Below are 13,949 nucleotides of genomic sequence, written 5' to 3'. Positions count from 1 at the left end.
TGTGTGGCCGCGCACAGCTCAGATTCCATTATAAGGTTTTATGGACAACACCACCATCACAGACCTAATTACAGATAATGATAAGGCAGCCTACAGAGAGGAAGTGACAGTGTGGTCAGGATAACAACCTCCATCTTAACTCATTGACTGCCAGATTTATTTAACCCATTTAGGCCTGACGTCGAAATTTAAAAAATGTCTTCAAAAATCCTGACAGTTTCCTGAAAAACCTTATGTTTCTGTATCAGTGGTGCTCAGTATTTCATGTCAAAAATGATATGTAATTGGCCTCTGCCCCCCATCTGAAAATATGTTGTTCCAGGGACCTCCCCAGAAGCAAAGATTTGAGTTAAAATGTTCACTCTGTAATAATATATATTCAAAGATTTGAGGCACATTTTCACGATTTTTCAAAAATAGCGGACCTACAAGTTGTGCCGCACTATGAGCTTGTAGATCTGCTATTTTTCAATAGCTAAAGTATAACATAATGCTTTAAAACACCAAAAGGGGTTCCCGCCAAAATGGGTTAACCAAAATAGCCCAGACTGACAGCATTGACAGAGAGAGAGAGAGAGAGAGAGAGAGAGAGAGAGAGAGAGAGGAAGAGAGAAAGAAAGAGAGAGAGAGAGAGTTTGTTCTTTACCCTGTTGACTCCTGTGTAAAGAACCAGACTTCCATTGGCCTCCAGAACCAACATGGCATCTATGTCCTGCAGAGCAGAAACATTGTTTTAATATCACACATACAAGAATCAAGAGACTAGCAAGCAGTGAAGTGTAACATTACATTTCATATTGTAAGGAATATAACAATAGGTGATATTGTACCCTCCAAATGATCCAGAATTAGAGTACAGAGTACAAAACACTGATGCTGGCCAACAAAACAAACAATGGCATGGCCCACGCATACAGTACCTTCAAAGCCTGATACAACCCTAGCTATAATAACCCATCCCACTCACTCAGATCAGCTAACACAGGGAAGCTCTCTGAACCTTGCCTAAAACATCTGGGACAGCGCTCCACACATCCCAGAGACCCAGACTCTTCTCCCTCTTGGCTTCCAAACTGTGGAACAAACTCCCCATTGCAGTTAGAACTGCATATTTACCCCTAATTTTCCGCCATAATCTGTAGCCGGTGGACCTATTCTTGACAACGACTTATTCAAAAGTTAAAATGTAATTTAGATGTTTAGATGTTATTTAGACCAGGGGTTCTCAACGTTTTTGGCCGGGGACCCCCGGAAATGCTTTGGCAATGTCTCGGGACCCCCGCCCCGCCCCCTCCCGACCCCCAATATAAATTGACTGCTACAATAACCTTAAACCATTTTGGGCGGGAACCCCTTTTGGTGTTTTAAGCATTGTTATAATTTAGCTATTGAAAAATAGCAGATCTACAAGCTCATAGCGCGCCACCGAGTGGCGCGCTACGAGCTTGTAGGTCTGCTATTTTTGAAAAATCGTGAAAATATATATATATTTTTTTTTTTGAAAATAATTTGGGGACCCTCTAAAATAATTTGGCGACCCCCCGAGGGGTCGCGACCCACGGGTTGAGAACCCCTGATTTAGACAGATGCTAGGTTCGTTGTTAACCCATTTAGACCGTACGACGTGTAGAAACGGCATAACTAATCCGACCAACAGATTGCTAGGACGTGTGTACACGCATTTTCATTGATATCAAACGAGAGAAAAATATTCAGATTTTCTTTCTTTTTTTTTGGAGTTGGCCTCTCCTTCTGCACCATACTCCTTGCTCTTCGCGCATGCACGTTGTTGTTCACTTCCCTGTATACGGCAAGGACTGTCTAAAGAGGATGAGACGCGAAGACCGTACGGGCGGCGCCATGTTGCTTATGGTGCTCCATGGAAGGAAAGAAACATGCGCAATGGGCTCATGCAGCCAACACTTCCGCGTTCAGCTTCCTTGGTCTCAACTGCGCATGTTTCTTTCCTTCCATAAGCAACATGGCGTCGCCCGTACGGTCTTCGCGTCTCGTCCTCTTTAGACAGTCCTTGGTATACGGCTCAGAAAGAATGCCTCGTATCTCCTAATCTAGGGAGCTCTCCGTGGTTTTGACCAGATGGATATACTAAGCTCTTCATTTCTGACTTCAACATGCCTCTCGTTCAAATATGAATTACTTTATCGTAATGATAGCGAGGTAAGCAAGCAAAAATAGTTCTCCCGGTTTTTGTCCGGAACGGAAGGGGGGGGGCTTACAGAGTAAAAGCGGCCATATCTGCGCGGCACCCCGAGCTGTTATTTTGAAAGAAGTCTGTGTTAACTGGTTTCTAAATTTCATGTACAGATTCTTATTTTTGATATTATATTGTTCCTGGGGTTTAGACTGGTGCTACAGTAGGTACTGAGCACTACAATGTCTGTCTGCATTTGATGTATGTGTCTGTGCTTACCCTGCTTATTGTAACTCGCTCTGGATAAAGAGCGTCTACTAAATAAGTACATTGTAATTGTAAATTACAGAATTCTACGCTGCTGGATTAAAGTGGATTATAGCACTATTTGGTACATATGTAACATGCATCCCAGTGACAACGGCACAACCCTGCTCTGGTGTCCGTGCAAGTAAATATTCTACCTTTGTGGCTTTCTTTTTTTCTCTTTTACATTTCTGTAATATACTTTGTAAACTTTTTAAATAACTGTCATATTACTCTTAATATTATAACATTCTTTTCTTCTTTCACTGTGATACAGCTGAAATAGAAATATCGTACTTTTCTAAATGTACTTTGTAATTTGTACTTTAGAACAGAGGTGGGCAACTTTGACAATGGAGGGCCACTATTTCCACACTCACTCCAGAGGGCCACATTGTATATTACTGTCGTAGCAAAAATATTTTTGCTATTTAAATTGAAATCCTGAATATTTTTTAATTGGAATCTTGAAAAGTAACCTTTTATTTAATTTCAAATGCATTTAGTTATAGATATGTTAGCCTGGAACTCACCTATGCTTTCTATGGCATAGGCAGCTCCTGGCGGCAGAAACTGAGCGCAGCTGCTGGACATGAGACTAATTAATTAGAGCGACAGAGAGAGAGAGAGGAGTGTGAGTGTGTGTGTGTACGGGTGTGCGTGTGTGTGTCAATTTAACAAAGGTGCAGGCCATCAGAAATCAGCAGAGAGTGATCGACGTTTGCGCTACTCTATGCCGAATTGAAGTGAACTCGGACCCAGACTTTTTTTTTCTCCCTGGAAATAAAAACGTCTGGGTTTCCGAGGCTATAGATATGTTGACTTTATAAAATAAATACAAATACATTGAACATAGAGTATTCTGATATTAACCGATGGTGGGGGCCCCGGGCCGCCAGTTGCCCATGTATGCTTTTAGAATACTTGAGTATTTACTTGAGTATATACTCTGTCCACCAGTGATTCTGGTGCATCAGAAGAAGCGTCATGTACCTGCAGAGGTGCTGCGTCCTTGGCAGGGATGGACGTCACATAGACGAATATGAGCTGTGATGTGTCGTTGCTCTCAATAAACTTCACACATCTGAGGAAACATCCAAAACCAGAAGTCAACATGTTATTAAAACATTCACGGCCAGTAGTAATTCATTCTTCCAAAACCGCTAGTGTTTCTCAGTGAAAGCCAAAACAACCAAGTACCAAAACAACCCAACAAACGTTTTGTAACCGCGATCATTTGTTTCCGTAGTCATGGGCCGTTGAATAAAGCTTGTTTTGACCGAAAACGCAATCTGGGAAAAGAATCCGAGATAAATGTATATATTATGTCTGATAAGGTGGAGGCGGACGGCAGGCGAAATTTTCACTTCTGGTTCATTTCTGGTTATATTACACTGTATATGTTTCTTTTCCCTTTTTACCTCCTTTATGATGAATTCCTGTTCTGTCTATAGAAGTGTCTATTTGTACGTCTCTAAATGTTTTGATGATTTGAACATGGTGGACCCTATTGGAAACAAGTGTAATGCTTAATTGGGTCGTCCACTCACAGTTAACAGCCTTTGTATTGAGTTTGTGCTTGAAATGTACTGTAATTCTGCAAACTGTTAATAAATTCTTCAATCAATCAATCAATCAATCAATATCCGTTGAATAAAAAATAAAAAGGCCACATGAAGGAGATTTCCGTCATGATCTCTCAGTGACCTGAAACCCCCTCATCTCTGTGTGTAGTGTGTGTGTGTGTGTGTGTGTGTGTGTGTGTGTGTGTGTGTGTGTGTGTGTGTGTGTGTGTGTTGACCTGAGTTGTTGGTGTGACTCCACCAGGAAGCAGAGGTAGTGGTTCTCACAGAGGTCAGAGGTCAGGAAAACCTTAGACGCCTGGCTGCTCATCTCCCTTATTAAACATACAAGGCACAGATACGTTACTGTCAAATAACTGTTGAAACGCCGTTTAAAATGTCCATACCAAAAATCACACTCGTGGGAAGTGAGGCGTGCCCACTGTGGGTGCCACTTGACTAATTACTTGACGACAAGGCAGACATGCAGACAGACCGCAGCCTTTAGAGCGAGCCACTAGGACAGTGAGCGCTCAAAGAGAGCTGACTATGACATGTCGTCGAGCGGTCATAGGCTTTGGCAAGCCGGTGCGCCCGCAGGCCAAGTGGTCCAGGCGCATGCCACATAGAGGCTTTGGCCTAACAGCGTGTTGCGTGTTCGAGTCCCGTTCATGACGACCTTTGTTCCATGTATCTCCCCTTCTCTATCTATCTTCACTTGATACTATCAATAAAGGCAGAAAAGCCAAAAAAAAAAGCCATGGTGGACAGAATTGTCCACGTGATTGTTTATCACGTGAACCAAAATTAGCTCTCCCAACAAGCCAAGCCTGAGGAAAACAATACAGACCATTGGAGGGCACCAGGCTGAGTTCAGGTTGCAGCCAGATCTCCACCAGTCCACACACACCTGATTCATCCATCTCCCTGATTCTAATCTTTTCTGCACACATTTCCCCCACTGTTGCTTATTGTAGTGCTTACATGATTTTAGGGCATGAACCTGTCCCAATGTCCCATACCAACCATACCCCTGGAACTCCCTCAAGGACCCCTGGGGGTGTATTACCCCACTATGGGAACCACTGCTCTTGTTTACCTGATTGAACCAGCAGCCGCGGTCTCGCTCCACAGCTGCTCCATGCAGAGGTCTGGCATGATGGGCTCCATCTCTGGCATCTCAGGCTCGTTGGTGGTGCTGTTGGGAGAGGGCAACAGACTGCAGTGCTGCCCCCTTGAGGACGGGCTGTGGAACGACGTGTTGAAACGAGCTGCACCAGAGAAGGATGGAGTCGCCATGCCTGGGGAGTGAGAGCGGCTAAAAGGGACGCAAGAGAAGGGGAAAAGAGTGAGAGAACTGATTACCAGGAACTATAGTTGCTAAAATGTTTTCCTAGTTTGATAGTATGAATGTATCAAACTAAAACTCACCTGAGGGCAGCCATGTTGGATATACTCGGAGAGTGCACCCGTGAGTGGTACCCCGGCGATGACGGGACAATCCTGGTCTGGTGTCCGTGCAGAGTGCTGAAGTGGAGAGGAGAACTGGTAGCCATGCCAGAAGGCAAGGAAGGTCCACTAAGGTCAGAGAACAGGGAAGGTACGTTGAAATGGAACAGACGTCATGCTGTAGTGAATCAGGCAGTAATGCTACTGCCCATGTGACCTTGAGCAAGGTACTCCAATATATCCTATTTCCACCAACATTTAGCATTTCCATGTAGGGTTTTCAAATGTGCAAAATCAGGCAAATTAGTCATTTGACATTTGACGAAGTAGATGAGTATACCGTTTTGTTCAATAACACGAATGTACCGGTGAAGTGTCTGCAAATACTGTAGCACACTCTGTCTCTCTCTCTCTCGCGCTCTCACCACACACACACACACACACACACACACACACACACACACACACACACACACACACACACACACACACACACACACACACACACACACACACACACACACACACACACACACACACACACACACACACACACACACACACACACACACACACACACACACACACACACACACACAATGTCTTTCTCTATCTTCGTCTTAGGCGATCCAGAGAAATACCCAATTACTACCAAACTATCCAAACCGATGATAGTAGTTGTTTTGGGATTGACTGGCATGGGCAGGGCCATATTAATTAAGACTTTGTAGTGCCCTGGGCTACAACCAAGCATCTGTATGCAGTCACGACATACACACATGGCACAGGATTGAAAAAGAAAAGAACAAAACTGTGTTGTTGATTTGCACTGATGGGAGGGATTGTGACCCAGGCTGAAGCCCAATGAGCCTGTAATAATCCAGCCCTGCATAGGCCCGGCATGTATGGCTGCACAATCCTATTCACCTTGCAGCGGGACCACTGTAGCCCCCGGGGGAGTCCAATCGGGAGACGTTGCGGAGGTGGGAGGTCAGGAAACCCGGGGCCATCAGACCCATTGGGGTGCCGAGTTGCTCCACTGGACGCCTCAGCACTGCCGACTGCTCCTGGTGGAGGAGAGAAAGGAGGCAAGGGGACGGTTAGACCACTGCGAGACTGCAATTGAGAAACTACTTATTTGATTTGATTTTTTGATTTGATTATCTTTATTTTGAACCTTCAGGTAAAACAGTAAAATAAAATAATAATAAAAAAGAACCACAATGCATGTATATTTCTTTTTTGAATGAAATAAGAAAATTATGACAACAATGTGATCATTGATCTTCCACCTGAAGTTCAAAAAGGAGTAGGAAGAAGTAAAGACTTATTTACTCCTACCCCCTACTTAAATATTCACCATCTCTATAAGTAATTACAATAATCATATAATCCAAGTGTTACTGCATCCATATACTTATTCATTATGTGTGCCTGTGCGTAAGTGCATGTGTATATAGAGCTTACATCAGCCGTGACTTTTCGGAGCGCCCAGACAGAGTGGGTTCCCTGTATGGTGTCGTAGGACACAACTAAGGAGGGTTGACAGCAGCTGAATATGATCTTCATGGTGCTGTCTGACACGTACTGAACACGACTGCCTTCATTAACAACTGAAACACAGAGATGTACCGCCATCAACACCTCCCAGGCAGACACATGAACAGTATTAAACACATAATGTATGTCCACACATACAGCCTAAAAGATGTACAAACAAAGCCTAGACACATAGATTATAATACATTGGGGTGTCTCACCTGCTGGCTTACACACCACTGGTTTGATTTCATCCAGAGGATGCAACATACTGAACACTGTAGGTAGAGGTTCCCTACAGACAGAAAGATAGTTTAGTTTTAGATTATTCTATTTACATTTTTTCTTCTGGTATGATTGCAAAACCATAGAAAAATTGTCATCATCATAATAATAATACTAATAATATGTTGGAAGTGAAGTATTTATTTCTGTAATGTAAAAACACTAGCATTTGTGTCTGTCTATTTGGTCACTTTTTACAGTGCTTCACTATGTGAGTTTAGCATACCATGCATGACTGTCCATATTACTGTGTAGATGTGTGTTTGAGTATATGTGTGTAAGAGAAAGAGTGTGTGTATCAACCCCGGAAGGCTAAGTGATGCAGGTGCATCAGTCGCAGTAATTTTGCGTTCGAGCAGCAGTCCATATTTGGTCGACCACAGATTGGAGACCTGAGAGACAGAGAGAGAACAGAAGATGATGTTTGTTTCATTAATTTAGTTCATCTTAATTTATTTTAACCCATTTTGACCTGAGATCAGATTCTAAAAATGTCTTCTACATCCTGACAGTTTTCTGAAAAAGCTATGTCGTTCTTCGATTTTTCAAAAATAGCAGACCTACAAGCTCGTAGCGCGCCACTCGGTGGCGCGCTATGAGCTTGTAGATCTGCTATTTTTCAATAGCTAAAGCATAACATAATGCTAACACCAAAAGGGGTTCCCGCCCAAAATTAAAGACAGGTATGCAAGATATATATAGTATGTCAAAAACAGTTTGACATATATCGATTGCCAAGATAGTATAAATATTAGATACAGACTTTGTGGCCATCTGAAAATGTGGACCAGATGTGAAGCCAGTTATGCACAGAGTTGACAGAACCCACCAAAAACAAATCACCCAAACACACGCTTTATGTCGCACTCAGGTTTGTGCGAGACTATTCATTCCACCAGTCATTTATCCTGACAACATGCCACACCTGGGGAATATCGTCAGTATGGCTGACTCACACTGCACATGTCATGTAAAATAAAAATACACATACAACACAAGGGCTGCAAGTTGCAACTATCGTTTTTTTACTTATCGATTAACGATTTTCTTTGTTTTTATTTTATACATACTGTATAATTGTGCAGAAATGTAGATTGGTTCTTTTTTGTATTTGGGGAAATTGATAATTTTATTCTAAGCTAAGGTGTCTAAGGTGCAGCAGTTATCAAGCGCAAATTGCTGAGGCTCTGATCCTGTGACCATCATCAAAATGTTCACCGATGCAGCAACGTTCCAACAGTTCACTTAAACTATGAATGACAACTATGGGATGGAATTTGAGCTTAAGGGTTGTTGAAAAATGTGGATTTTTATGGTGTAGCAGGTTATTTACTGTGTCTCACCTGGAAAGGTAGTGGTGAGGTGAAATCTTTCCCGGTGACACTGTGAACGTTGACACAGTTGGTTTGAACAATACACACCGTCTGCTCGATGTCCTCATCCACTGCAACACATCACAAATCAGTCAGAGACTGGAAACAACCAACTACACGTAAAACTCTGGAATCAATGCTTTGACAGTTTACAGATATTTGTTTTAATGTAACAAACTCTAGTACAAGAAATGTATGTATTACACATTTTTGACAATAGAAATAGTAGAACTAATCCATCTTTTACTTTTAGTAACTTTATTTTTGTTTGTCGTTTTGAGCATTGGAATTTGGAACAGTGCTTGCTTATGATGAAATCTCTCATCCACAATGTACTCATTGAACTAAGAAACCACTTACCATCTTTCTTCGACTGTGGAACTGCAAAGTTACACCAAAGAGCCTGCAGAGAGAAGTGGAGAGATAATGTTGGAGCCATTCTCTTTAACTTTATAAGATGTTTACCCATTCCTATACTATAAAATAAACATATTTCACATTTTTATTTTAGGCAGCAGGTGCGGAGATGCCAGCATGAGTTTTTTCCAAAAGGGCCATCATCGTCTCTGAGAAGTCCATCTTCCCGTCCATTTTACTGAGTCAATGGTCCATTTTACTCAGTACAACTATCACATTGCTCTAATAATAGTATTAAACTCCCCTACAGCTACAAACCACTGCACAATGCAGCAGCAACCAGCCATCCTAAATACAATCAAATCTCTCACTACTGCAGACATGACGGTATTCCATGATTGTCAATTATAAAATCGGGATACATGATGATATACAGCACTTGTTCCCAAACCTCTTAGCTCGAGAAAGAGAAATTTGTTGTCTTCCCGGCACCAAAACTAGTGAAAATTCTACAAGCTCTCAACACGTCACTCTGGTAGATCTGCTATTTTCACTAATTGTTACGTTTTTACATTCACATAATTTCTTTAATTTTTGGGGGAGATTTAATTTAATTAAAAAGAAATCAGAATCATAATTTAACCCATTTTGGGCGGGAACCCCTTTTGGTGTTAGCATTATGTTATGCTTTAGCTATTGAAAAATAGCAGATCTACAAGCTCATAGCGCGCCACCGAGTGGCGCGCTACGAGCTTGTAGGTCTGCTATTTTTGAAAAATCGAAGAACCACTGACATAGAAACATAGCTTTTTCAGAAAACTGTCAGGATGTAGAAGACATTTTTAGAATCTGATCTCAGGTCAAAATGGGTTAATTAATGTATTATTTATCTTTAGAAATGTACTCCCACTGTTTGGGAACCGTCACATACAGAATAATTGCACGGCCCCGCTGCCTACCTGTTGCACTGGGCTGTCCACAGTGAATGCCTTATAGACACTGGATGCCTACCTGTTGCACTGGGCTGTCCACAGTGAATGCCTTATAGACACTGGATGCCTACCTGTTGCAATGGGCTGTCCACAGTGAATGCCTTATAGACACTGGATGCCTACCTGTTGCACTGGGCTGTCCACAGTGAATGCCTTATAGACACTGGATGCCTACCTGTTGCAATGGGCTGTCCACAGTGAATGCCTTATAGACACTGGATGCCTACCTGTTGCACTGGGCTGTCCACAGTGAATGCCTTATAGACACTGGATGCCTGGGCGCGGCTGCCTTGGCTCCAGATCACCATGTTTCCTGCCGTGTAAAGCTCCTCCTCAAACCCAGCATTCTCCTGTCCAGATCCCACGCAGCCCTTCCTCAGCTGCCAGCTTTCCTTTAAATAGACAGAGAACGCTCCCGTATTACAGCGTTCCATGTTTGGAAATTGACACAGACGCCGAAGAGTGGCTCTTCCACTTTTTGGTTTCTGCAAAACGCCCACCCAGCGATTGGTGGGCCAGACCGCTCTGCAGAAGACCGGGATGGTTTACCATCTATGCACTGGACATAAAGATCTAATGGTGTGATAGAAAATGATGAAGCACACAGTGCTGGAATTGTGTTGAAACTAAATTTGAAAAAGGGATCAAATACCATTGATCCTGATTGCAGTAAGGTTGAATATGTTTATATGGTAGCTAATTGCCTGCTTTTGGCTTAAATCGAGTGTTTCAGGAAGAGAGAGAGAGAAATGGCTCTTTTTTGCGCATGTCTAGTGCACACACAATACCAGCCTGGTAAACCATTACAATCACAGTCTTCTGCAGACCGGTCTGGTTCCAACCACTGGTTGGGCGAGTGTGCGTTTAGCAGAAAGAAACCAACCAAAACGTGTTGGAGCCAATCACAGGGCCCTGAGCGCTGACTGGCTCTTCCACTTTTTCTTTCTGCAAAATTCCCACCAAGCGCTACAGCCAGAGCCAGTAGTAACACTACAGACAGTATACATATACACACTTTCCTCAGTGTGAACTATGAACTCACTCACCTACTATACAGCTCCAATTTTACCATCAACTTAAACTGAGTTCTAAAGGTCCCTGCACACATTTTTCGGATTTTTAGCGGCGTTTCTCCCATCGGTTTTCCGTCCAGTGTGGAACCACGCGAACCACGCGTCCAGTGTGCAACCACCTTAACTGTCTGTAGCACGGCTACAACCTGATTCTATTAACCTTGTTTCTAGGAAGTAAGAGCTTTAACAGAGTTTAAATCAGTGTTTAATCGGCCCTCTGTGAGCAGCAAACAGCTTTTTCCGACCACCTTTAACATAATACAAGATAATACTTAAGAGGTGAAATTATCTTTGCCACAGCTGCCAGCAGCAGACCCCCCCCCTACCCCCTTTTACCCTCTCTATCTCCTGCAAGGTAACTTCCTGGAGGGACCCCACTAGGCCAGCGGCTCCGTCCGAGGCCCAGAGCTCAGAGGCGGGTTGCAGCTGGCGGAGCTGCAGGTTGATGGCGTTGGGATGGTTCCTGCAGTGCTCACGTCCAAACGGGACAAACGACTGCAATTCCCCTGCGGCGATCATCGTGGCTCTCTCTTCACACAGGACGTCCGACATGAGTTCCAGATATCAGCATTATTTCTGGAGGGGAGGCAGGGAGAGAGAGAGAGAGAGTAATCAATAAATAGGCTAATAACAGTATAAAAGGATGCAAAATATGTGGGCATTAGGGACAACTGGACACCTCAATGTAAATTTTGCTATTTTGTCCAAGAAATGTAATTATGCATTTTATTTGGTAGTCTTAACCCATTCAGACCTGACGTCGAAATTTAAAAAAAAAAAGTTTTCTAAATCATGACAATTTTCGGAAAGATTTGAGGCACATTTTAACGATTTTTCAAAAATAGCAGACCTACAAGTTCATAGCGCGCCACTCGGTGGCGCGCAATGAGCTTGTAGATCTGCTATTTTTCAATAGCTAAATTATAACAATGTTTAAAACACCAAAACGGGTTCCCGCCCCAAAATGGGTTAATGGTTAATGTGGTTAAACGCTAACGTGACATGGATGCGTTCCAGGTCTCAATGGATTAAGTAATGTCAAGTTTACATGGTGTGAACATGCAAGGTACATCATTATCAGACTTAATGTTATCCTTCAACTGGTTTATGCCCCAAAATGACTGGATATACAGGTTTTGTAGCATTTTGTATTAGTAAGAGAAATCTATGAAAATCTGGGAACTAAATCGTTACCAAGAAATGTCTTCATCAATGTGTTTCTAAAGGTGTCTAATAAAATATACTAAAAGTTTGAAATTCAACTCCTGTGGGAAATTGAGTTATTAGCATAATGTGTGACCATACCCTTAACATCCTATATAAGGCAAAAAAGTCCAAATTTCATCATTCTTTAAGTAGCATGTGACATATGAAACTAGGGGTTTTTCATGATTCTGAATCCATTCCAAGCATTAGTTTTGCACAAAAAACACTCCTTGGGAGGAAAACAGCCTCACAAACGTGATGAGGTCAGCACATTTGGTCAAGTGGATATGGCCTAATTTAGCCACACAACCTTTAGAAACACATTGGTGAAGACATTTCTTGGTAACGATTTAGTTCCCAGATTGGTCAAATACCTGATAAAATGCCCTTACTATATTATACCTTTTAATTGTCAAATGTTTAAGCATGTTTTAATCACATATACTAACATTTTCTAAATAATGTGTTTTTTTACATTTTGGGAAAAATAGCCAATTTAACAGAGGTGCCTACTGCCCACTCTTCCTTGGCACCCACAAATCCTGTTACCATAAGTTAACAATTCTCTAAAAATTAGAGGTGCATCTTTAAGAGTATTAAGAGTAACCGATTTATAAAGTGAGGGATTGGGTAGAGAGCAAGAATCCTGTCCACTGTCAAAGAGGACAGCTCATTCCAAAAGCTCCCTGATATGAAATCTGACTGTCTAATATAGAAACACATGACAAAGAACACAGTGATAATAAACAACCGTTGAACATAAAAGCAAATTTCGTTGTACAATTTAGTTTGTTATATTAATTTACCGTACATGTGTGCACATTATGCGATCACTTGACTGAATGTTGCACATTATATGCAGTAGCCGTTTTTGCTCAGTAAGATACCAAGCGTCTATTTACATTTTAGGGGGTATCGGTATTGCTAGTATTACCGGTAGTTAACTAGTCCTGAAACATGACTGTCATGATCATGACAGCGTCATGTGAACCATGGCTAGTAGTTAACTTAACTAACCTGTCATGCAGTTATGTTAGCAGCACTAACAGCTCCCTTATATGGCATGCTAGCTGTCTAGTGTTAGCATATCAGCTAATGCTAGCCGAGTGTTGCATTTTATGCAGGGACTGGGAGACACCTAACCTGATCATAAGGAATAGTCAGGCTCTTGTCGCGGACTATAGTTGTCTCTTTGTGTCAATCTTGCTTGAGCGCCGCGTAGTCAACAACAACAGCATAAAAACAACTCGTATCAAGTGAAGTTCAGAATTGTGAAATGTAGTAGCATCAGGATTTCAAATGTGCGCGGACATCTTTGCTGTCCCGAGAGTCTCTTCCTCTTTGTGTCAACCAATCACGAGACAGGACGAAGGGCTAGAACGGTGGCTCTCAACCAGTGGTCCGGGGACCACCAGTGGTCCTTGAGGCGAGGGACCGAGGGTAACTTCCAGGTGGTCCCCAACTGAATGATGGAGAGTTGGTATTAATCAAACAAAATGGACACATATCTTTAACTCTTGAGGGTGTAAAATTATATTTTACGCTCTCAAGAGTTGGATTATTGTTAAACATCTGCATTACTTAATTTACAAGAAGTCTACACAGTTAGAGAATGTAGAAGAATTGTTATTTTGATCAACGTTTGGAGGAGTAAT

General features: G+C 42.3%; 1 protein-coding gene across 2 annotated transcripts in view; it reads right to left on the bottom strand.

Annotated features, from left to right (window-relative positions):
- anapc1 (anaphase promoting complex subunit 1) overlaps positions 1 to 13,623 on the bottom strand; it is a 64,188-nt gene extending 50,565 nt beyond the window's left edge. Inside the window, exons 1-14 of one of the 2 annotated variants that reach the window (XM_079513358.1) lie at positions 13,438 to 13,623; positions 11,425 to 11,664; positions 10,243 to 10,407; positions 9,027 to 9,069; positions 8,637 to 8,737; positions 7,597 to 7,685; positions 7,230 to 7,303; positions 6,937 to 7,082; positions 6,397 to 6,536; positions 5,452 to 5,598; positions 5,120 to 5,338; positions 4,260 to 4,355; positions 3,452 to 3,542; positions 647 to 712 (exon numbers count right to left, since the gene is read on the bottom strand). In XM_079513358.1, coding sequence (XP_079369484.1) covers positions 647 to 712; positions 3,452 to 3,542; positions 4,260 to 4,355; positions 5,120 to 5,338; positions 5,452 to 5,598; positions 6,397 to 6,536; positions 6,937 to 7,082; positions 7,230 to 7,303; positions 7,597 to 7,685; positions 8,637 to 8,737; positions 9,027 to 9,069; positions 10,243 to 10,407; positions 11,425 to 11,640 — 1,593 coding nt within the window. In that variant the 5' untranslated portion in view covers positions 11,641 to 11,664; positions 13,438 to 13,623. Of the gene's footprint in view, positions 1 to 646; positions 713 to 3,451; positions 3,543 to 4,259; positions 4,356 to 5,119; positions 5,339 to 5,451; positions 5,599 to 6,396; positions 6,537 to 6,936; positions 7,083 to 7,229; positions 7,304 to 7,596; positions 7,686 to 8,636; positions 8,738 to 9,026; positions 9,070 to 10,242; positions 10,408 to 11,424; positions 11,665 to 13,311 lie in introns of both variants that reach the window. The other variant, XM_079513359.1, reaches the window with a different exon arrangement.
- Positions 13,624 to 13,949: the final 326 nt, after the last annotated feature.

The sequence above is a fragment of the Electrona antarctica genome, assembly GCF_951216825.1.
Source record: "Electrona antarctica genome assembly, chromosome: 10".
Lineage (NCBI taxonomy): Eukaryota > Metazoa > Chordata > Actinopteri > Myctophiformes > Myctophidae > Electrona > Electrona antarctica.
This window is presented reverse-complemented; position numbering and strand designations above follow the sequence as displayed.